Source organism: Aulostomus chinensis, chromosome 5, assembly GCF_037954235.1.
Source record: "Aulostomus chinensis isolate RoL2024-O1b breed Wild chromosome 5, RoL_Achi_v1.0, whole genome shotgun sequence".
NCBI lineage: Eukaryota > Metazoa > Chordata > Actinopteri > Syngnathiformes > Aulostomidae > Aulostomus > Aulostomus chinensis.
The window spans coordinates 22,356,532-22,380,430 of record NC_141324.1 but is presented as its reverse complement, the minus strand read 5'-3'; the positions used below and the strand labels follow the sequence as shown (position 1 = coordinate 22,380,430).

Genomic DNA, 23,899 nt, shown 5'->3' with positions numbered 1-23,899 from the left:
GACAGTCAGTCTCCAAATGGTGGACTGGCTGGTTGTATTGAGTAATGTGGTTATGTCATTGCTGATCTGCTGGTCTTTCTGTTGTTTTTGGTCCAGTGTGAAACATAGACTCCTCCTCCTGACTGGTTGGAGAGTTGCTATCTCAAAATTGACCTTTTTTAAAGTAAAACAATAAACAAAAAAAGCAACTCAGGTTAAGATGGAATTGTTTATTAGTTTGGAGAAGAAGCATTTTATTTAAAGATGATGATGATGCTTGGTGGGATAATTCAAGTTGACCTAATGATAAATATGATTCTTAAAAAGTCACAGTGAGTCAGCATGATTGAGAAGAGGCTTTTTATTTAATCATACAGATTTTTTTTTTTTTAAAGTTTAGTCTTCTTTCTCATACAACAGGTCTTTCTTTCCTAGTTGTGTGGCTCCACCTGGCATGATTTCATCTTACAGAGGGAGTTACACACTAATTGGCAATAATTAGTAAGACTGCCATGATCTGTAAGTTCCAATGGGAAATAAATCCCATTATTTTGAGGTCAATTTGTAGTGCTTTTTGGGGGCATGAGCAGGTTGGAAGAAAAACAGAATGGTGAGATCTTTGCGTCATTTAGATGACTGAGGTAAATTCAGAGTGTGCGTGTGTGTGTGTGTGTGTGTGTGTGTGTTTGTTTGTGAGAGAGCAGGAACCAGCACAGTCTGTGGGTCCAGGGTGACGTCCATCGCTCTAAGCAGCAGCGACTTAGTCGACTGCAGCGTCTACAGCAGCAGCGGCGGCCAGCCAGGCTGGATTCCGAGGGGGGGAAACAGGAAGCCATGTCTCAGCTGCTTTCCAGCATGGACGACCTGTCAATCAACTCCACACTCTACAAATCACACATTGTGGAAGAGGTGAGGTTCTACCTGTTTCTATGACCCTCTGCTGCCACCTACAGGAACATTGCTGTAACAGCAGTCAACCTGGCAGTCAACAAGCACTAATGAACAACTTGTAAAAATAAGATGGCTGATGGTCTGGACTGAGCTCCACACAGCAGAAGATGTAATGATCTGCATAACTTATGAAGCAAATTATAATAAATAAATGAAATAAATACTTGCACACTTTTTTTAGGTGACTCAAACAAGAGATCAGTGCTTACTCAATGTCTTTGTCTGACATTTGTGTGTAAACCCCAGAGCGGTGATCAAATTGTCAGTTAGTGTTGAATTAGAAACCACTAACTTGTCATTAACACCTCGTGTTGACTAGAAAAATTAATTACAACTTTAATGACCGTCCTGGTTTATCAAACCATCCATCAGTTTGGTCATGAATGGGAACTGTTGCTGCATGCTGAAACATTTCTGTTCAAAGCAGTCTTGCGTCTGAAGACATGTATTTGTCAAACCTTGTGTTCCTTTCATGGAGTGTTGGAACTGTTTTCATATTAAAATGCCTTGAACTGACAGTCTTCCCTCTTCATCCTTCAAACTACAAATCTTTTATGGTCTTATGTCTCAATTTCTACGGTTAGAAAATGACGTCATACAGTTATTCAGGACCTTGATGTTTTGGCACACTGATTATACTGTCTATCTGTGTGTGTGTGTGTGTGTGTGTGTGTGTGTGTGTGTGTGTAGAACTGCAACGAACCCTGTCTAACTCAGGGAGACAAACTGAGAGCGTTGAAGGGAAACCGGCCACCTCGATCCTCCTCATCCTCCTCAAGGTACACTACATATAGTGTGGGTTTTTTGCTTGTATTTGTAACTGAGTGAGGACCAAAAAAAAAAAAAGTATTTAACCAACAGATTGAGGACATGAGGACCAGCTAAAATGTCCTCAAAGGACATTACAAAGGTCAAGACTCGGTTTTAGGGTTGGGATTGTGACTGTTAGGGTGAGGGGCTAAGGACGGCATATCAGTGAAGGTCCTCACCAAGATAAAAGTACGTGTGTGTGTGTGTGTGCGCACACTTAATTAAATCACATCCGAGACACAGAAAAGGGCTCATACTTTAAAATCTTGAGACATATGACCGAATAATAGTTCTTGTGTTGATTTTTTTTTTTATGCTTCTTTATCAGGGCGAACTTGTCCAAAGCTTCTCACTGCTCCATCCTCCCTCCTCCTAAGTCTGCTAAAGTCCCACTCTCCTTCTCCTCCTCTTCCTCCTCGGCTAAAAAGCTGCTACGAAGCTCCTCATCCTCCGCTGCACAGATCAAGAGGTGAATGTCCTCTAGGTTGCTCCTTTTAGTAAAATCCCGGGTAGTGAGCTGAGATACTGTTACTCACTTACAAGAACACATCCAGAAAAACACTTCCCTCTCTAAATCAATAAAAAGCTCACCCCTCAACCTCTTCTGTCCATGTTTGTCTTTCAGTCCCTTCAGCCTCAGTCTGTTCACCAGCAGGCCAGCTGTCACTCATTGACACTCAGGGACCCTGCTGCTGACACCCTGAGGGGAAAACCACATACGTCAATATGCAGCGGTCGTCTACGCCTTAAACGTCTTGTCGTCCTTCAAGTGTCTGACGAGTTACCTGCACTGTAATGACACACTTGATGTATAGAGGGTAACATTTAAATCAGTCACCTTAACCAACATGTAACCACAGAATAGAACTAGCAAAGTCTATGTTACTTATTAATAGGCCATTAATGTGATCTATTAATGCAACTAAATTTGATGTGTGATCTAATGAGAAAATGATTCACTTTACCCTTTATCAAGCCATCACATCAGTAGAATATCATATTTATTTCATACAAAGGAAGCAGTTTGTATATCAAAGACTCCTCTTTTTGAACATCCAATAAACATTAAAAATAAAAGTGTGAAATGTGATTGAACCCTCTCTTGTGTTGATGTTAGATGATATGACTTTTGTCCATGTTTGTATTTGTCTTGGGGCTATTTGGACACTGCCGAGTGGATGATGCTCTCCAGAACATGTGCCTGACAGAAAAGATCAGAGGAAGACTTGTGAATATGACCTGATCCTCAGTCAATAACTGGCAAACATAACATGATAGCTTATCATTTGAATATTTGTCAAACCTGGCTGCCCTCCTCCAAAGACATGTTCTTCAGCTGGTAGACACTCACATGTCCAGCAGAGTCCCCCACAAAGATGCAGTCTGTGTGTTTGGCAAACAACAGGCAGCTCATCTTCACCCCAGGAAATGCAGGCTGCACAATAACTGGATCCAGGCTGATCAACACGCACACACATACATATTACACAACAGAGAGACAACCAGGCTAAAGAACACAAACCTGACTCATTCTCATCAGTTGGACTCACACGCTGGAGGTCAGGTCCCAGATCTCTAGCTGGTCTTTGTTAACGACTCCAAACATGGTGGCCCGCTTAGGAGACCACATGATGTCACACACAGCTCTCTGGTTGGAGGTAAAGCCCAGGATGGGGCTGAGGTGGTCCTGCTTCCACAGCTGGATGGTCCAGTCAGACGAGCAGCTCAGGAACAAGGAAGGGTTGAATGGAGACCAGGTCACACGGTTCACAGCACCCTGGAGGGGGGATCAGGGAACATTACTGTCCACCACAGACTTCCTTAGCCATCCATTCATCTATTTTTTTCTGCTTATCCTGTTAAGGGTTGCGGGGGGGCTAGAGCCTATCCCAGCGGCTTTCAGGCGAGGAGTTCATCCTGGACAGGTCGCCATTCCATCGCAGGGCCAACACATATAGACAGACAACCATTCACACTCACAGTCACACCTACGGTCAATCTAGAGTATCAATCAGCCTCGTCCCCTCTTGATGTCTTTGGACTGTGGGAGGAAGCTGGAGCACCCAGGGACGCAGGCACTGGGAGAACACGCAAACCCCACACAGAAAGACCCTGTGCCCGAGCCGGGACTGGAACCTGGAACCCTCTTGCTGTGAGGCAACAGTGCTAACCACTGCACCACTGTGCCGCATTTCCTTAGCATACTCAACAATTATCTGAAGTGACTGAATAAAAGTAAATCCTCAAACAAACAACAAATAATGATGACGGTAATGGTAATATGTCATGTAACACACTAACTGTAGCTTACTTGTTCTTAAACTAAAAACATTTGTCTCAATACTTTTAACAAATGTTCTAACAATATTCTATATAACACGTCCCATAAATCCAGTCGTCAACAAACCTCATGTTTCCATGCTAAAGACAACTATCTGTTTTCACATCTCTGATCACCTCTAACATCTGTTTTTGGAAGAAATTAGCTTCCAAATTTAGCTAGAATTTCTGCTGTAACCTGGTAGAGTGCATCTCTCACAATTATTTACAAGGTTAATCTTCTGTTGTGCGCTGTCCCTTTATAAATAAACACAATGACAAATAACATTTACAAAAAAATCTAATTACATTCATTCACACTCAAAAAAGTAGAGCGTGTGTGAATTTCTTTTTTTTTTGGTGACAGACTCACAAAGTGTTTCCTGTAGGTCTCAAGAAACTGTTGATTGTTGGAACAGGAGCACCTGTGGATGAATCCCTCCCCGGTCCCAACCAGGTAGGCACTGGAATCCTGGAGCAACACATGATGATGATGATAATGCAGTTGTTTAAACAGTCAAATATAGAGAGACATGGCGATCAGAAGGAAAGTGAATAAGAGTTTGAATTCAGGATTTCATCAATACAACCCTGCAGTACGTTTCTTTGGAAACAGCAAAATATGGTTGACTGCTTTTTGTCACCAACTTACTATTGGGTGGAAGTCAAAACACAGACCGGGAGTCCAAGCTGACAGGAGACTTTCTGCACTCTTCTCTGTCAGCTTCCCTTCAGCTTTCTTGTTATTACGAAACCTCTTGAGTTTCATCAGGTCTGTGACAGGAGCGATCAACAGCTGCTTTATACACAGTCATGCTACAATGCTCCTCAGGACAAAACAATTGCTATGTTACGTTCAAAAGATCCAAAAGTGCAGTTAATTTCCCCAATCAAATTGTTGTGTACATACAAAGAGGGGCCTGAAAAAGTCTATGGTCCTTACAAGTTGTGAACTATGTAAGAAAAACCTTGATGTGAGAACGTTGCACCTGTAAGTTTAGTCTGACCCATGCATGTACATTTTAACGCAGAGAGAGGAGGTGCAAACCATCATGTGGATTCAATATTGAATTTAAATTGTTGATATTCATTTTCTATACCAAGAGTGCTTATCAGCATGAGGAGAGCCATGCTGTAGCCTGAAATACAGTAACAGTACCGATGCAGTCCAGGCCACTGCTGCTGATGAACCACTTGCTCATCCTGCCATCTGCAGCCACAGAGAAGAGCACCTCTGTTTTCTCCTCTCCTGAGCTCAGCTCTTGTTGAGTCCAGGTGAGCTGCCACACTGGACCCAGGTGCTTCTTGGGACACTCACTGGGCCAAACCAGACAGAAGAGGAGAAGCATTAGCAGAAATGGGCTATTTTAGGTGGGCAATGTACAGTCAGAGCCTCACTGGCTGCTGATGATATATGTCATGTTGTTTAGACTCGGCACGTTATAGATAGCAATGCTGCCATCTTGCATTCCCACAGCTAGATGACCGGGGTTGTTGGCAGAGAAATCCAGGGACGTCACGGCGCTTTCACAGTGGATGGCACGTCCGGGCCACTACAGAGGGAACATGTGAGGACACCCAACATTTCACAGGATAACATCAAAAGTGAAAACATTTCAAAGTACAGTCCTACCGTGGAGTTTTTGAGGGACCAACAGCAGACCAAACCTGGTCTCTGGTTGCTGGAGTCAACCTCACCATAACCCACAGCAAGGAGGTCCTGGAGGAGGCAGCAGAGTACAAGCGGGCAGCTCTCAGTGAGTTTCACTTCATTCAGCAACGATATGACCAAACAGTCCAGTAGTGTTGGTAGGCTAGGTGGCTAAGCTAATGATTCATATGTCAGTGAAGTTTGAGGGGTGCAGACCTCCTTCCATGTACATGTGGACACGTCGCTGGCATGTGGCATTGATATGTGAGATAGGAAACAAAGAAGGGCAGAATCACCGGGTTCTTCTTGTTCCATGCCATGCTGCTGACACTGCGCCCTTTGCTGAGCTCACACTGGAAAGTCCAAAGAAGCTCCAGAGCAGGAGGTGAAGAGCCTGTTCCATCCTCGGTCTCAGGCTTCACTAGAAGAATGACAAACTATACTTATGTATTCAAATGGTAGCACTTTTTTCTCCCACTGTGGCTTATTACCAGTACCAGTTTACCTTCATGAACGGGCAGCTGTCTGAATGCAGCCAATTTGGGTTGGAGGGTGTTTCCCAGAATGACCCTTTCCATCACTAACAGACATTGTTGGAGTTTGTCAGACTGCAGGATCAGCTGCACGTCCGCCTCAGTGTTTGCGCTGTTCCTGACCCCCTCCATTTCTGTCACTGAGCTGGTAGAACTGCCTGCTGAGAAATACACTATGCATGCATAATTATCAGTTGTAGCCTTAAAACCGTTCTAAACATGGATAAAGCCATATTGTTCTGGGTTCCATCATGAAAGCTCAGAGAGCGAGTATGTGTGTATGGGTCAAAGCTACGGTGCATCACATTTTCAAATAAATGAACATCCCTTAAATTCCAGCCCTTTCTAAATGAGATGCAAATGAGATGACTTTAATCATGCGTCTCCTTTCAACTTTCCAAATGTTATCAGACCAAACGGATCTAATTCTGATTTTGTAGGGCTTGTGTGACTGTCAAAATAATGTATCCAGGGTTTTACAGTTTAACAGTGAGGATAGAGCAGAAGACTGATAGCTCCTGTTGAAAGTGTAATAACTGTCACTACCAGAGGATGGTGACAACAATCATGTTCTGTGGCTTGGAGCTGCTTGGACCACATGGGCAACTGAAATACCACCAAAAGTGACTTAAAAAAGCATGCGTGTGATTGTTACCTGTGCTAGCAATGCTGCCCCCTGACTCGCTCCTCTCTGCACCTCTGCTGGTGTCCATCGCAGCCTCAGGAAACTCCGCCCTCTCTGGCTCGGGGCTACGAGCTGGTTCAGCCTGCTCAAGGCCACACAACGTGTCAAACATGTCCCAATTGGTGACAGTTGTGGCTGTGAAACATGTAAAATAAACAAACAGTCCAATATGATAAACTGATCATATCTGAGACATCTATTTTCTCTACATCTATGGATGTTTGTACAGTTGCTCAATGTGACAACTTTGATCATGACTTTGTCTTTTTAGCTTGATACCCCAACCCAGAAGAAACAAAGGTTTCCTTAAAAATGAATTCAACTTTAAGAAGAATACCACAAGTTGAACTGAATGAACTCAAAGATCTGTGAGGGAGGAAATGAAGCCTCACCTGCATCCAGCGTGAGCGTGCTTTGAGTCTGGACCTGCTTGTTCTTAGCAGCTCCACTTAATGTCTGCATGAAGCGATCCTCATGCTTATCACTGGCCGTCCTGCTCTTGCACACCTCAGCATACGCGCTGTTTTGTTCTCTGTGGAAAAAAAGGACAACAGATGAAATCCCCTTTTATTCACGATCCTGTGCAGTACTTGCACGCTGCAACAGACCCTGCCCTGCAGTGTGCTGAGTCTTGGGTTAGCTTGAGCCACAGCTGGCCTTTCTTTTCCATTCAGTGAAAGTAAAGTGGACTCACATGATAGTTTGTGCATCATCTGCATCCACTGACACTGAAGTGCTGGGTATGTCCAGCAGGGAGACGGTGTCTGTCTCCGTGATGTTTATATCTACCACCTCCGACAACATGTCGTCCGTCACCTGTTCCTTCACACTGCCTTTCTGAAGCGAATCTGTCACCAAAAAAAATTAACAAAGCTACAGAATATCTGTTACTGAAAACCACTAATATAATAATAGAAAGTATAGAGTATTGAACCTGGTAAGTTGATGGGTAGGACGTCCTGTTTTGGGAATGTATCCTCAACCTCCTCATTCACCGACTCAATGGTTGACTGGCTGGATATTCTGCTGCTCCCTAGAATGGACCTGGAAACAAAGACAAGCTGAGATGAGTGAAAACACACACGCTGACTACAAGATGAGACACAAAGCATGACGGCAGAGAACTGGGCTGCAAGAAGACTGACTACTGCTCTATGGATGGATATTACCTAATAATTTAACAAATTGAATTCCTTGACACACGGAAATAACCTGAAGTAAAGCTTTACACTCTATGAATTTAAATAGTATCATATAAATGTTTGTGTAAACTTAAGTAATAAAATTAGTTCTGAATAATAAAGGGGTGTGTGTGGGGGGGGAGGGGGGGTAACACACAGAAGTACCCAGTCATATGACAACCTCTGCCATATCTTAGATGTAAATTTGTATAATGAATCCCATCGTTAATATTAAAGAAGAACGTGATCCTGATCTGAGTGAGTATTTTGTGTGAATACCTGAAGAAAGGCATGGTGAAGCTCCCCGTGGTGGTCTGCTCTGATACGGATTCCCCCGAGATCTCATCCAAAAAGAACCGGCTGCCTTTGGCCTGCACGGCTCCAGCGTCCGCGTGGGTCAGCGGCACGGGAGTGACGTCATTGCCCTCCTCATCAAACACCTGAGGTAAGAGAGAAGGAAGGGGTAGCATGTTAACCTTCAGCAGCTCCAGGGTGACCGACAGAGTGATGAGCGCAGTACCCGGACAGCGGGCCTCCTGTCTAACACCCTGCTGCCGCCGCCCCCGAGGCTGAGACTCGGTCTCCTGGGGGAGCCGCCCACGCTGCTGGTGCGTCTGCTGCTGAGGGTGACGCCATGAGAACCCCGGGCCGGAAAGTTTCTGGATAAAGTATAAAAGTAACTATGGGTATCGTTACCAGAGTAAAATGGCTTGTTGTAAAAGAGTAACTCACGGCCTCAGCACCAGGCCTCGTCTCTTCCTCCTGTCTTCTTTGGCCACCGAGGTAGACATTGTCCCGCTGGTTTGTTGCCCTGGGACGTTACCATAGCAACGTGACATCACATTATTGTGCGGTTGCAAACCACGCGCGGATAAGTCAATTGTTCTTTCTGAGGACTGGAGGGAGTCCAGAACGCAGAACTCTGCAGAGAGTAAATCGTCTGCTTATGTAGTGAGCCACAGATTGTTTTCCCCACTGCAGACAAATATACTGGTCTACTTGAAGTCTAATTGTAGGAATGTGGCCCCAGCTGTTCGATCAGCTGTGGACTTGGTTGATACTTGAACCTCTTGTGGTGTTCAGATCCATAGACTGTGAAAATTGAAGCTCAGCATAAGTGTCTGGAAACTGTCTTCATTGCTAATCAACAGATGTATTATCTAAGTAAAATATTTATTATAATAATAATACTTATTGATTTGTGTGTATGTGTGTGTGCGCGCTTGTGTGTAAGGAGGTCTGGCTGGTTCTGTCATACGTGACAGGGGAGAGTCTAGGCTATAAGAGACTGTGTTTATCTTATCTACAAAATCAATATGACCTCTGTTCCTCAGATAGAGTTCATTTATACATAAAGTGCCGCAGGCAGCTCATCTGTCTTGCTGTTCTCTCCGTACACAGAACCCAGCAGTCAGGAGAAGATGGCTGGAAATGAGAATAATCAGAAACAGGGATCAACCGATGAAGACACACAGAACAGGTCAGTGTCAGACACACTAAAGCAGTTCATGCTCTGGTCGAAGAAGCCGCATGAAGACTCTGGAACATGACTTAATAAAACAAATTTACTTCAAAAACATCACATATGAGTTTTAGTTTTGAGCAAATCACACTTGTTTCTGAGTGGCTAGTTGTTATGCAGTTTACTTGAACAGGTTGGCAAGATAGTTGACTTGCTGTGTTTTTTGTTTGTCCAGGAAGACACAGCAGGACCTTTACCTTGGTATCTTGACAAAGCAACAGCTGATAATTATTTGTGTGACTGCTGGACTTGTTCTGGTGATAACTGCTGCTGTCACTGCCTTGGTCATTATCAGCAACTCAGGTACATATTTCAAAATATACTTAAACTGAGGCATTGAGATGTTAACTGATGTTGAACTTGAATGACATATCAAAGATACTGTGTGTCTCCATGATGATGGCATCAGGACTGAAACATTGTAGCTTATTAAGAAAATACAGTTGTTACAGTTTTAAGTAGACTACCCGATTAACAGGGCGAGTGAAAGAAGAGTAACCTATAATAAAAGGTTAATTAATACATCTTCCCGGTCGACAGACCTAGCCGTGTCATAGATTACAATCTTAGGTTTAATCTTGATCAAAATTTAAATATTGGTAGGTGTAGTGTCTCTTCGGCCAGCAGATAGCAATGTTGCTCGACGATTATAGGTTACTGGTTACAGGGTGGAACCTTCGCTCAGAGCACAGGTGTTTCTAGTCGGAAGAAAGCACAGTTGCACGCTGCGCAGGATCAGCTTAAGCAGGAGAACGCTATCGTGATGGACTGATGTGATAATGAATTCTTGCACGTCACAGACCTCACTGAGTGATACTCATGGTGAGAAATAACACTCGGGTGAAGAATACTTGGACTCTTTCTTTTTTATATACGTTAAAGCGGTGCTACCGGGGCGTGTCAACTATTTAGCCTGTTTTAGCATTCCCTCAGAGGCTTCAGTCGGATTAGGTAGTGGAGTAGCCAGTAGTGGGACAGGGTGGCAATCGGCCCACCCAATAAAGTTTCAAGATATAACAAATATATATATACCAAAATATATATTAAAAATCACTGAATTATTAAAAAAAATCTAAAAAAAAATGATTTTTTTTGACGTGTGTGGGATTCATTTGTTTTCTACTGAAAGCGGAATCGTAACAAGCTGCATCCGGCTTCCCGAATGGCAGTGGTTGCTGCAGTTCTTGCAGTGAGCTGGTTTACTGGCGTTTGTACCGCTGTAACAATGGCGTAAGAAAGTCCTTTATGTGTTATTCACCAAAAAAAAAAGAGAAAAGACTTGAGGGAGAGGACAAGTGTCATCCTTGTTTCTCTCATTCTTTATTTTTAATGATAAGAACTCATTAAGAACGGAGGAGGAACTTGGAAAAACATCCTAGATCAATTATCTTGTATGGACTATACTTCATTACAGATTCTGTTGTGATTCTGTACGAGTCCTTTCATGTTCCTGTACCGGCTTGTGTTTTTGTGAATTGAGGCTTCTCGATTCACCTCCAGCCGTTTCCTACTGGCGGAGACATGCTGGACTTCTTGGTGCAGTCAGGTGAAATTAACAAAACTGACGGGCTGTTGGCAACCTGGTTTCACAGAGCCAACAGCAAGGAGGACATGACAAAAGCCCTCGCAAGTACACACAATCACACACACACACAGCACACACTCCTAAGGTGTACAATAGCAGCATCTCTATTCACTTCATGCATCTTCTCTACTCCCCTCTCAGGTGATTCCATGATCCTGGAGGCTGATGTCACTCTGGAAGGTTATGGGACAGCCAATGAGAAGCCGGTCCCCATCATGGCCCACCCTCCTTTAATCTATAGTGACAACACTCTGGACCAATGGCTTGATGCGGTACTGGACTCTAGAAAAGGTTCCAGACTTTGACAGTAATCAAGATAGTGGAGTAGAATGGAACCAATCTTCAGTTTGTCTTGAGCTCCACATAAAAATAAAACAAACTAATTTGATGTGATGCTTCAGGTATAAAGTTGGACTTTAAGTCTTTGGCATCAGTGGGTTTGTCGCTGGAGCTGCTTCGTCAAAAGAACAGCAAAAAGGGATTAAACAGGCCTGTGTGGCTGAATGCAGACATCCTCCGAGGTCCCAACATGCCAGAGTTCCTGCCTCCAGTCAATGGAACCAGGTTAGTGTGTCGGCCATCGCTGACTTGCTATGCACTCCTTAAATTCTACATGTATGACCTCAGTTTCTATTTAACAGAAGCATGCAAGTAGTTAGCTTTCTCTCCCATCGTAACAGAACATTTATGTCCTTTCTTTCCCTCCCTCCTATACATATTTCTAGGTTTCTGCAGTTGATTCAGGAGAAGTTTCCAGATGTCACTTTGTCTCCTGGATGGAAAGTAAGCACACATTTGCACATTAGGAAGCACAGGATAGTGATGTAGTAGTCTGTTGCTCTGTGGACCAGAGCTAGAGATATTTACATGTATACAGAATACATGTATTTAGGACATTCTCAGGATGACATTGTTAATACACCAGCCTCTTTATACATTTACCGAGACTCAACAACTTCCTTGTGAGTGACAGTCCAACAACAAAGTCTCCTGGTGAACACAAGCTTCATGAAGCTACTGTTGATGTTCCGTTTTGCTGGAGTGATTATGATGTAAAACTGCCACTGCGTTGTTTCTGACAGGTGGCCTACGCTCCTCCTCTTTTTGTAAACACCTACACCAGACAGATGGTGGAGGAAATGTACGATACGATCAAAGATGCTCCCCAAAAGGTAAGTAATGAAAAAGGTTCCTCCAGTACAATATTAAATACCAAGCAACTAGAAAAGCCATGAATCAGTCTTTGACACCAGTCAGATCAGCGCATAGAAAGCTCCTTCATGTTCAAGAGATGCTGCCGTTAGTCACACCTGCTTGTACCAAGTATTTGTTTGCACTGCCACAAATGACTGCAGGACACATTGCATCTCTTGCTTAGTCATTTGTCTACTTAAAAACTACCAGCATGATTTTTGTTAAACCTGGTGCAAGGGAGGAGCCTGCACCCAAAGAAGATGCAGCATTTCTTTTTTCTGTCTTTAAAGCAATGGTGTGTAACCTCGGTGAAGGTTTGAACTTTGTAATCCAACTGGAAGGATTTGTGTCTGTAGGTGACGTTCCCAGTCCACGCTTTGCTGGTTCGGAGAGGGTGGCAGCACCTCAGCTGGCTCCTTAGCCAGTCACCACGGTAACGCATCAATATATGTGACCCACTCCTTCGCCAATCAGAACTGGGATTAAAAATATTAAGCCTCATTTTCATACACCGACATGAGTTCTGGGAAAACAAATCTGGTTCACAATAAATTCTGATTTAAGTTACAAACCTGTTTCCGAGAGGAGGGTCAGCTCATTCGTTCATTCATTCATCTATCTAAATGAATCTTATCTAATGATAATCCACAGGACATTATACTGAGGTGTTTTGTTGTGGTGACTTTGGTCCCCAGGTTCAGTCTGACTTTGTGGCAGGGTTCCATTCACCCAAATGTGAGTGACCTGATGTTTATCCGTGACAACACCCATCCTGCCCAGGTCTACTATGACATATATGAACCAACTTTGTCAGAATTTAAAGCGGCTGCAGGTAAGGAAGTGAGCAAAATGATGCAATTACCAAGAAACACCCAATTTATCAAGGCAACATGTAAGACATCCGCCAAGTGTTTTTACAAATCAGCTTAACCTGGTAATATGACAAAAAGGTTATTCAAACCAAAATGAATACAGCATGTATCTTGTGTTGGCCTTTGAGCTGTTGCTATAAATAAATGAAGAGCAAAAATTAGAAGTCAAAATAAACTCTGGCTTTACTTGAAACAGGGCTGCAGGGGCATGTGAGGAGGTTCTATCCTGGAGGAGATCCAATGAACTTCCTTTATCCTCCACACAACTCAGAAACTGTCACACAACCTGACAGCCTTGGGGTCCAATGGTTCACCGTCACGGCTAAACCTGCTTTATCAGCTCTAATTTCAGGTATAAAATAATCTGCTGTTAAAAGTTTGAAGGGCTCCATCAAGGTCTATTTCTCTCCATGACCTCTACTTATTAGATGACGGTCCAGCAATAGAAAATAAGATTACATCCCTTGTCTTTGAAATCAAGGAAAGTGGTGGAGGGGACTTCATGAGGACTAAAGACTCCAGTGGTTCTCTGAGAATCTGACTGGCCTTTCCTCAGTACTTCATAATTTCAAAAGCAAGACACCAATGAAAGACATTGACATACCAAGACATACCAAGACATTCAGGTCATTTCACTCCATTAGAAATCTCTCCCAGCTCTAACGTAGCCTCGCAGCTCCAGTGTGTCCAGGACATTTAGAGTGTAAACCTGTGAACATTGTTAGCATTTTAAACCTTTCATCAATGTTTACTGTCTCATGTCTCACACGCCATCACAGAAGGCGCCGTCGGTATGTTGGCGCTTCGGCTGGGATCTGACAGTGAGCAACCTGGAGTCCCTGTGGTGGAAGGTTCTGGAGGGAGCTCAGGGGCCTTAACACTCCAGGTACATCCATTAAACAGCCTCCTACCTCTTGTGATGCCAGGCGGTGGTGAGTCGGTTCATAAATCCGACACTAAAGTGAACAATGGGAGTCTTCTACCATCTAAGAGCCAGAAAACATTTCTGCGCTGACTGAATGTTGTGCTGATGAGATTTGCTTGATAAGACCTGTAGCCTTATGTGTGTTTATTTGTGCAGGATGTCTTGCAGTTGCTCAGCCAGAGAGCTGAAGTGTCTCTGGGGGTTTACCTGCGGCTTCAGGGTCAACAACTTCTAGAAGCTTCTCTCCAACTGTTGCATTCAGCTTATAGCCACGAGACACTCTACAGGCCCGTCTGGATCCATGTGGAGGGTTCCCAGCCCACCGACAGTGACACCCATGTATGTACTCTCTCCTGCCTTGCTGACTCAATTGAAGCCAATGAAGTCCTCCAGCCATCAGCCTAGTAGTGTCTTAATAGGCCTTCTTTAGACTGCAGGAAAATCAGAATTCGCTCAAATCAGATCTTTTTCTGCCATCGCTGTCTAGACATTACCAATCTACCAACAAGAGACAAACTTGGGGTGGCTGAAAAAGAAGCAAGTGCAAAATTACACTTTGAAATCTGATTTGAATCACATTTCTAATCACTCCCACTTGTGGTTTGGCAGTCTGAAGAAAAGTCTACACAGCTGCTTTCTGGATCAGGTTCTTTCCTCGCTCTGTGTGGTGGACTACATTGATTTAATCCCGATGTGACTTTTCTCTGTCAGGAGTTTGTGTCAGCAGTAGAGAGGGTGTTCCCTGACGTCACTCTGGTCCTGACCCAGCTCAACTGGCCTCCTGAGATCCCAGCAGCAGTGGCAGGCTTGTCTCATAGGGTAGCTCTCCATCTCAGTGCAGGAGCACTGCCAAAGACACAGGAGGAGCTTCAGCCACTGGCGGCCATGTTGGACAGATGTGATATTATAGTAGAGGATGATACAAAAAACAGCACTGAAGTGGTCTCACACCTGAAAATGCTTGTGATGCATTGGGAAAAGAGAGCAAACACAAACCTATATCTCATATCTAACCAACCATAAGTTTAGAACATTCCATGAAAGTCCTAAAAAGGGTTTCGTCTGTATTTATATAGAGTATATCAGCGGTGTTGTAGTTGCAGTTGTCTAATGAGACAAATAACTACTATTTTTATACTAACAACTGTTAATGTATCACAAATCATGTTTGCACATACATTCTTTTAACTAAGATTACAAAAAGTTGCTTTTAAGAGTTACATTAAAATATATCTTGGATTTACAAAAATATAAAAAACTGACTTGATACAGATGCTGTGTTAGCTATGTTAATAATGGTTTATTTCATCCAACTGATATCAGTTCTGCTGAATGTCATCGATGTGATTCTGGTTGAATGTGAGTGTGAACAGAAAGTATCACATTGTGTGATTTTTTTTCATACATTTGTTTTATTATTTGTTGACATTTTATCATTGTTCAATCGCTACTACAAGTTTCTATCTATTGCAATAAAAATGTAAAACTGGTACCATCCTGCTTTAACAGCATACTAAAGGTCTTTACACACTTGTTTATGAAAAAGCCAAATTATTTTATTCATATAGAAGTTGAGTTGTGCGAATTATATGACAGTGGATGAAACTTTTAACAAATCACTATCATTTTTACTTTACACTGAAATATTTTTTCTTTTTAAATCTCAGACACACTGACATACACCTAAAAGTGGAACCGCCATTCTGTTTGGGATGGAGGACCCAAAATCTGTTCTATTTAAGAAATGGTGATTTAATGATGTTGACTCAATTGTTCCCTTTCTGATTTTTGACAACATGACAATAATATTGCAAAAATGTGCCGGGGCTGGTGTGGGTAATTTTGGTGGGTCATTCACTCGACCCTGGGGTACAGACCTTCACAACACCCTACACATCTGGGATGTAAACTGGCCTGAGAACACTGCTGACTGTCTACAGTGGTAAACTGTGCAGATTCACTGATCAGCTTTGTGTTCACTAGTGCCCTCTGAGGTGGACTACTGCCTGTTCCTGGTCAGGTACTGGCTAAAGGAGCAGAAGGTGTGATAGAAGGAGGAAGAGAATCCAGCGATGTCTGTGGAGATGTAGGGAAGAACCTCAGGAGATGCTTGGTTGTAGTAACTGATCTGAAAGAGGAATCAACACATAATGGCTGAATAGTGTGCATAAATGCACCAGTTTGAGCATCAACAACATGACGTACCAGTGACATGTTGTTTTTAGTCTCCAGTATGGTAAACCCGGCACACAGAACCTCTCCTCTCTTATAGCCCTCAGTGATGGGATGAGAGGGCAGCGACACAGAACGCAGGGCGATGACATATGGATCTCTGTGCAGATTAAAAACCCCACAAAAAGGAGTTACTCCTACAGGTGAGAGGTGTATGACCTTTGACCTGTTGATGTTTGCCACTCACCCGCTGCCACACGGTTTCCTCTTGGAGGCCAACAGAATGAAGTCCTGAAGGATCCTTTCTTGACTGGCTGAGGTGGGTGACCCGAGCCCACTGTGAGCTACTGATGGGGTCACCACATGGTACAGGAAGTCATCATCGTCCACTCGGTGAATCAGCTCACATTTCCTATGGGACACACACTGATGAGGATATGGAAAAAAACTTAATTTATTAACACTACAGTTTAAGCACAGCACCCAGGTGTTTACTGAATAATGTTTTAATGCAAACTAGCCTCACAGGAGATGATCAGTGCTTGACACATTCAATGAACCACGTGTGCGAGTGTGTGTGAATGTATTACTGGTAATGCTTGTCCCAGGTCGTTCTGTTGCGTAATTCAGCCAGCAGACTAAAAGCTCTCTGAGAGGGAACATCCACCTCTGATTCTATCCTGAAACTCAGTGTGGACTTGTGCTCGAGTGTGAAGAGACGAACCTGCAAGCAAAGAATCATGGGAACTATCCAAACCCTCAGGAGCTATGACAAATATCTGAGGTTCATTTAGCTTTAATAACATGATACCTTGTCTTTCTCAGAGCTCAGGCGCCAGTTTTTTCTAGCAGCCAACATCTTCAGAGCCGTAACATTGTTGTAGCTCAGATACACCTTGAAACACACACACACACACACACACACACACACACACACACACGAGTCCTATGACCACTATAGCAGCTGTAATGAATGTGTTATTCATCGGTGTAAATTGAGGTGCTTCTTGTCTTCAGTTCCCCCTACACAAGACCCTCACCTGGTTTGTGGGGTCCCAGGGGACACATTGAGGTGCCCCAATCTGCATATGAGAGATGATGTACTTTCTGAAACAGAAGAGGGATATTATAAGCATTTTATATGTTGGCATGCTAACAAAATATTGAAAATATGTCAAAGTGAGAGACATTACATCATCTTTTTATCAATTAAAGCTTTGTTTTAATTAAACTTTGAAAAACTCCACTAAACGGACTGTCAGTCCAAACACAACATTGCTCCTTTGTCTCTAGACAATCATCTTTTTTTTTTTTGTACCTTGAGTATGATGACAATAAAGCGTTCAGATTCTTATGTTTCTAATGTGAGTGAAGTACGACCTACCGAGCAGTCATGGTCACCCGTTGTTATTCACAGCTCAGTAAGTAATCAAGCAATCAAAATTAATGTATAATTTTGCCATTTTGTGCTAGTATATTTATGTATATTTTGCTATCTAAGCCATTTGTCACTCAAAATTTTCTGGATTTCAGAATTTTATAGTTTTTAAGTTCAATTTTATCATATAGCCTTTATTTTTACCTTGCTATCTGATTTTAAAAAGTCATGTGTTGTCATTTATTGATGTTTATTGAATCTGCAATGTGGGAGCGCTGACTTAATGTATAAAGTAATTCAATTCTTAAAAGTGCTTTGCCTTTATATTTGATAGTAGATGATAAAATAATATCTTGTCTCACGAGAGCACTCGAACTAAAGACATGGGGTACAATGATTCTCACAGTAAACAGAGGGGTTACCTATCCAATCTGATCTTCTTCCTGGCTATGGCCTCTTGGAACCTCCTCTCCCCTTCCTGTAAATGGCAGATATATAGTCGTGGGTCGGCTCAAATCCTTACACTGTAGGCAACACAAAGGTCTGCATTTGTCTCAAGCTTGCAAGAACTGGATCAGTCCTGCAAGACTTTGAAGAAGAAGCACTACCTTCCTGATGAAAGACCCAATGACAATGAGAATTTGGGTAAGCAACATGCTCACCCACCAGAATACTGGATAATTCCAACAACGTCACTCACTAGCATCGTTTAAATTACATGTTGAAGGTGTGTTTGCTTTGCTGACAGCAGAATTCCCTCAGGTTCAATGTGTAACTCTAATTTTGATAAGAGCTGACTGATCCAACACCTCACCGCTCCTTCAAAGAATTCTGGAGTAGTGACACTTACCAGCTTCTCACTGTGGAGGACCACAAGGCTCTGTGTTAGGGCCCCTTTACACTCACATGCTGCCTCTCAGCTACCTCATGCACAAACAAATCAGTGTCTATATTAATGCAGAGGCCACGAGGCCTTTGTGACCTTGGAAATTGCCGACCTGTTACTATTGTCTCAGTCACATGCTTACATGGATGTAATAAAACAGCTTGAAGGTAAATGCAGATAAGGCTGAGATAAAAATCAAAGGTCAAGATAAAGCAATCAACTGAATCACTTTCAATCACAATACTGCAGGACCTCAACACAGATTAATATCTTAATTCCAGGGACATGTCAGGGATTAGTTTCTTTCTGTCTAAAATCTGTAGACTGTCATTCAGGGGTTTATTCCCAGCCGACTAAACCACTATGATTCTCTTCTCTCTGGTGTCCTCTCAGGTCTCCAGCTCATGCAAAACTCTGCTGCCAGGACTTTGAGTCATCTATGAAACATGTTTGAAACACACACACACACGGACACGCACGCACACACACACACACGTGCGCACACTCACACACACACACATGCGCGCGCGCACACACACACACACACACACACAACTGCATACCCCCCCCAACACACGCCTCATCCCAATCTATTTACTCGATCTATTACCCAAACGTGTTCCTTCCAAATCCATGGTATCAAATGAATCAGTCTTCGTTGTTCCAAGGTTCAAATAAAGTGAGATAAAGCAATTGTGCTGAGGGAACATTGATAGTGGAATAACCTGCCTGAGGAAGCTAAATCACTGTTAAAAATTCACTCACTTCGATATGTTTTCCGCTGATCTTAATAAAAGCTGAAGCTCAGCTCAGCTCAGCTGGCTGATTTTTCAGCTTTCAAATGTTCTGTAATTTTTCAGCTGACGGCGTCATTAAGTTCTAATTGTAGCTGATGACATCTACTAGTGAGCAATATTGACAACAGCTTCACCTCAGAAGAGTGGGATTGGAATTATGGGTTATTGTTCTTTTTGCCTGGCTAAGCAACTTAAAGTGTTCTTCATCAGTGGTTGTAGTTCTGGTGGCTGGCTCACTCACTCACCACTGGCTCAGGGTGAATCCGGGGTAAAATACATGGTTTCCTGTGTTCATCAAGCACCTCAAAGGTCATGAAGGCAGAGTTGATGTGTCGGTTGGGCCCTTCCTCCTGGTAGGCCTCTGCCCGCACACCCACCTCCATGCTGAAGGACACAGAGCATCACTTATTTGCTCCAATCTCACTTAAAAACCTTTTTCTGCAGGTGGATTACTGAGATCTTTTATCTGCACTGATGAACTCAGATACCTGTTTTTGAAGGCGTTGTTGACTATAGCCCTCAGCAGCAGTCTGTCTCCAACCTGAGAGGGTCCTCTGAAAGTGAACATGTCGATGGTCCGGAGGGTGGGGTGAGCTTGACACAGACGGCTGCATAGAGACAGTACACAAAAGTAAAGAAACAAGAGAGGCGTCATTTGTGGGGACAGGGTGTGACACTGGGCCTCATTTATGGCATGTTCTTATACACAGATTTGTTCGTACACACCATACGACCTGTTTCATGCTATGTTAAGTAGAGGGGAAATATTTTTATCTCCTTGCTCCTGACATTGTGTCCATCTTGTAACTGTCAGTCACCCAGGCACAACAGATATCAGGAGCAGGAAGCTACAAGCAGGCTTCAGGCTTTCCTTCCTGCCTGTAAAACCACATTGAGGGTTAAAAAAAAGTACTTAATAATGTAAGAAAACATTGGTGTGAAGGAACATTTATGAATGAGGCCCAGTATAGTGAGTTGTGATGAGTTACATTTGCTTGAATGAAGCAACTGTGTGTGTAAGTGTCACAATACCAGGCAGCAATAGTTGCTACATTCACCATCCAGGCCATGATCTGTCCTCCAAATGTATTCACCTATCATAGTATTGGGGAAAGTGGAAAAAGTGAATTTAAATAGTCCACATTATACCTCAGGTTTCAATTCTCAAGGACACTGTGAAGTTTTAAAAATACTTTGTTTAACAATGTCATCACATATACATATCAATAATATCCTCAATGTAGAAATACCAATGGGAAATGATCAGTAGAACAGTATAAAACAGCAGTGTGTTCATATTCAATATTATATGTTCCAGAAATAACACTGAATCCACAGGGAGCAAAGGGAGAGAATGGACAGAGACGCATGAAAGAATAACCTGATGGTTAGCATGTGGAGGTAGAACCAGCTCAACACTCTCCACCTTGGTCCTCTCAGCTGCTACTGCTGTAGCTGTTGCTGCGTTTTCAGCTGACACACACACACACACACACACACACACACACACACACACACACACACACACACACACACACACACACACACACAAGCAGAGACTCAGTTTGATGGGTAAATGGCATGCCTTGATATAATCCTGAATAATACATTTCAAAGGTCATTAACATGTCCTGTCCTTACTTTAAAATAATTAAATTGAAACTGACACAGGTTGACACTCAGTTATTGATCTAGTGAGTATTTTTGTGTGTTAGCCTGAATTACAATAATCTACACAGTGTGTGCGTGTGTGTGTGTGTGCTCAGATGCAACAACATTAGACTTAGCCCAACCTAATCAGACATCAGAGGTCCATGTAGTAATCTAACAGCCATCATATTTCATTCGTCATCACTGCACGATTGTGATACTGTAGTTCAGCACTTCACTCTGCATGTCAACACAAAGATTTTCCCTACAAATCTTGCAGGTTCAGTTCAGCTGAATGTAGTGTGGTGGTGCTGGACCTACTGGGCTGGACGGACCATTCAGAGAGCAGATCCCTGATGATGATGTCATGCACCATCCTGACCCTCCGTCTCTCAGCAGCAACACTGTATTCAACCTGCTCCTTCTGAGTGTGCGGCACGATGGGTTTCAGGATGACCTGCCAGTCAACAACGTGTGTGTGAATGATAAGACATTTGTATTTTGTCTTTTTCAACAATAAATGAATTGTGAAGTAATCAATACTATTACCTTCCCTCCAGTTTGTGTTCGCTGGGTAACAAAGGTTGCGTAGGCGTTACACACCCTCCAGTGACGGTCAGCGAACAGGTCCTCACACCTCACATCTATCCCCACCTGGAATAGAAGACACAAATGTCCTGAATATTGATGCATTGCTGGTACTGTAACTGACAGCTTTGGAATAAACTAAACTTCGATAAAATTCTACTCAAATAGCTGGGAAATCAGATCAGCTGACAACAACAAAAGCCAGGAGTGATTTAAGGGTGGTGTTGGGGACTGAGTGAGCTGCCCCCAAAAACCTTTAACTGTTTACTAACATTAGCCTCCATTCAATAATCAGCTAATGTAGATCTATAAAGGTGACCAAACCAGTTGAACTCCTCTTACCTCCATACTGGTGTTAAAGGCTCTATTGACTTTGGCCTTGATGTTCACCACCTGACCCACACTGAACATAGACACAAACATACACACACAATGAGTGTATACTCTCCTCTAACACACAAAATAGCACACACACTCATCCTCTTACCTAATGGTTTGTTCAAAGTATATATCATCCATGGAGGCAGTAACGCATGGACACCCAGCATGCCTTTCAGCTGTCAGGTGAAACAAAGAGGTGTCATTTTCTGTCTGGCTACGCTTATAAAACCACACACACACACACACACACACACACACACACACACACACACACACACACACACACACACACACACCAGAGAGGCAGGCTGTGGAGTCCATCCATTTGAGCAGCTGACCCACGCTCAGCTCCTGCCGATGGTTGCTGTGACAGGGCATCACTATCTGGCTCATTTTCACCTCCGACTGATTGAAGCTTTCCTCTTCCTCCTCCTCCTCCTCCTCTTCCTCATCCTCTTTCTCTACATCACCTGGAATTGTTGAGCTCATCGTTAAAGCTGAAGGAAGAAGAAGAGATCCGGTGACCGATGGAAACTGAAACAGATGGAAAACCAGCATGTGGACATGCAACACTACAAAAAGAATCACTTTCATCAGACTATTCCAGGTTACACACATTCATGTTGGAACTCAAAACAATAAAATGTAACAGCATCGATGTATTTTAACACATATGGAAGGTCCATCCTGGGGGGTGACCTCTTCCTCAGCCAGCACTCATCAGCCATCAGCAGGACGATCACCAGCCTTGTAGTTGTAGCGTAATCTTGCTGATTGACCACAAATGAAAATGCTCCTACCCAAGACTATGAGTATGCAGTAACCATGACTGCGCAGATATAACAAGACCTTTAATTTATTTTAGCCCCACCCTGAACTGACGAGGACATTAGTCACTGAGACATCTTTGAAACGTTTCATACCAACCGCTTTTGATTGGAATTATTCTGACCATCACCTGCTCACTCAGTACGTGTCATTCCACACTTGTCTTGTGGGTTTTACTCTGGTGGCGGTGTTGATGTCACGCTCGTGTTGGGATGGGACAATCAATCTGATCAAAGGTAACAGCCTCAACATCTGTCTGACGTTGACTTACATCTGGAGCCAACTGGGGGAGTTCAAGGCTCAGACACCCCACTAGCATGGGCTACACCCTGTGGTTCCGCACCTGTAAAAGTTTTGGTACTGTGCCGCTATTACGGTCACCAAAAGAACTGGGAGACCTGTGAGAACGCGCCCGCACTCAGCCGTGATGACGCACACAACTCACAAGTTTGCAAGTTCAGTCTCTGAAATCAAATTCAGTCAGGCAGATGCAGGAAGCCACATTAACTGACGGGTTTCAATCACCTAACGTTAGCTTTGAGGGGTTAACGAGGAATATAAACAGCTCCCACATCTGTTTTAACTTGTCATTACCAAGCTCTGCAGCAACGACTGTTCCGGTATTCACGTTACATTTCGTTAGGCAACAAACCTGACGTTACTGGAAATGGCTAGCCACCGTGGTAGGAATTACTGCATAACTGGATTTCCATTACAAACCAATAGATAAGACGGAGCTAGCAAGGAAAGCTTTTTGACATGCATTGATTACTTTTACAAAGTCAAAGAAGCAGATTTAGCACTCTACTTCCTGTTTTGCTAACTTTTTACTTCTGCTAACACGTCACAGTGACTACAGTTTGAACAAGAAAAACAGTCGGGTTATACCAATTTTTGTGTGTCTTACCTTCCGGCAGCCTCCTGAGGTGGCTGAACTGCTGCGCCGGCTCTCCGACCACTGAAGCTTCTGTTTACCATGAGCCTCCCCTGTCGGTGTGCTACTGCGGCCGCT

At 43.3% G+C, this 23,899-nt stretch overlaps 4 protein-coding genes across 14 annotated transcripts in view; 2 read left to right on the top strand and 2 right to left on the bottom strand.

Moving 5' to 3' along the window:
• LOC147261738 (dual specificity protein phosphatase CDC14AB-like) overlaps positions 1-2,816 on the top strand; it is a 7,687-nt gene extending 4,871 nt beyond the window's left edge. The window contains exons 11-14 of one of the 2 annotated variants that reach the window (XM_086203927.1): positions 684-888; positions 1,621-1,709; positions 2,069-2,209; positions 2,366-2,816. In XM_086203927.1, the coding sequence (XP_086060053.1) occupies positions 684-888; positions 1,621-1,709; positions 2,069-2,209; positions 2,366-2,414 (484 nt within the window). In that variant the 3' untranslated portion in view covers positions 2,415-2,816. The remainder of the gene's footprint in view (positions 1-683; positions 889-1,620; positions 1,710-2,068; positions 2,210-2,365) is intronic. The other variant, XM_086203928.1, reaches the window with a different exon arrangement.
• dnai4 (dynein axonemal intermediate chain 4) lies at positions 983-8,963 on the bottom strand. 4 transcript variants are annotated; one of them, XR_015115845.1, is made up of 18 exons: positions 8,842-8,963; positions 8,630-8,768; positions 8,389-8,549; positions 7,863-7,972; positions 7,623-7,776; positions 7,321-7,460; positions 6,899-7,063; positions 6,216-6,416; positions 6,007-6,131; positions 5,693-5,779; positions 5,458-5,612; positions 5,219-5,376; positions 4,712-4,833; positions 4,433-4,531; positions 3,291-3,517; positions 3,044-3,197; positions 2,837-2,941; positions 983-2,440 (listed from the first exon to the last, which is right to left on the bottom strand). XR_015115845.1 is itself a non-coding variant. In XM_086203915.1 (17 exons), exons 1-17 carry the CDS (start codon positions 8,946-8,948, stop codon positions 2,897-2,899), a joined length of 2,349 nt encoding a protein of 782 aa, XP_086060041.1. In that variant the 5' UTR covers positions 8,949-8,963; the 3' UTR covers positions 2,725-2,896. The 4 variants fall into 4 exon arrangements, 3 of the variants coding, with proteins under 3 accessions (XP_086060041.1, XP_086060042.1, XP_086060043.1); XM_086203915.1 differs by lacking the exon at positions 983-2,440 and having other exon boundaries at positions 2,725-2,941; XM_086203916.1 differs by lacking the exon at positions 983-2,440 and having other exon boundaries at positions 2,725-2,941; positions 6,216-6,404.
• Positions 8,564-15,741, top strand: fam151a (family with sequence similarity 151 member A). Of its 6 annotated transcripts, XM_086203919.1 has the most exons (14): positions 9,246-9,273; positions 9,511-9,589; positions 9,807-9,934; positions 11,112-11,261; positions 11,358-11,507; positions 11,618-11,780; positions 11,942-11,999; positions 12,299-12,388; positions 12,767-12,843; positions 13,106-13,242; positions 13,479-13,634; positions 14,062-14,168; positions 14,364-14,546; positions 14,919-15,740. In XM_086203919.1, the coding sequence occupies exons 1-14, from the start codon at positions 9,261-9,263 to the stop codon at positions 15,228-15,230; spliced, it is 1,803 nt and encodes a 600-aa protein (XP_086060045.1). In that variant the 5' UTR covers positions 9,246-9,260; the 3' UTR covers positions 15,231-15,740. The 6 variants fall into 6 exon arrangements, with proteins under 6 accessions (XP_086060044.1, XP_086060045.1, XP_086060048.1 ...); XM_086203918.1 differs by lacking the exon at positions 9,246-9,273 and adding an exon at positions 8,564-8,785 and having other exon boundaries at positions 11,112-11,507; positions 14,919-15,741; XM_086203922.1 differs by lacking the exons at positions 9,246-9,273; positions 9,511-9,589 and having other exon boundaries at positions 9,841-9,934; positions 11,046-11,507; positions 14,919-15,732.
• Positions 15,601-23,899, bottom strand: acot11a (acyl-CoA thioesterase 11a). 2 transcript variants are annotated; one of them, XM_086203925.1, is made up of 17 exons: positions 23,795-23,899; positions 22,356-22,593; positions 22,166-22,235; positions 22,021-22,081; positions 21,640-21,744; positions 21,412-21,547; positions 20,822-20,913; positions 20,473-20,534; positions 19,929-20,048; positions 19,686-19,824; positions 18,180-18,235; positions 17,420-17,486; positions 17,191-17,274; positions 16,970-17,103; positions 16,627-16,791; positions 16,413-16,539; positions 15,601-16,335 (listed from the first exon to the last, which is right to left on the bottom strand). In XM_086203925.1, exons 2-17 carry the CDS (start codon positions 22,546-22,548, stop codon positions 16,207-16,209), a joined length of 1,740 nt encoding a protein of 579 aa, XP_086060051.1. In that variant the 5' UTR covers positions 22,549-22,593; positions 23,795-23,899; the 3' UTR covers positions 15,601-16,206. The 2 variants fall into 2 exon arrangements, with proteins under 2 accessions (XP_086060051.1, XP_086060052.1); XM_086203926.1 differs by having other exon boundaries at positions 22,356-22,556; positions 23,795-23,884.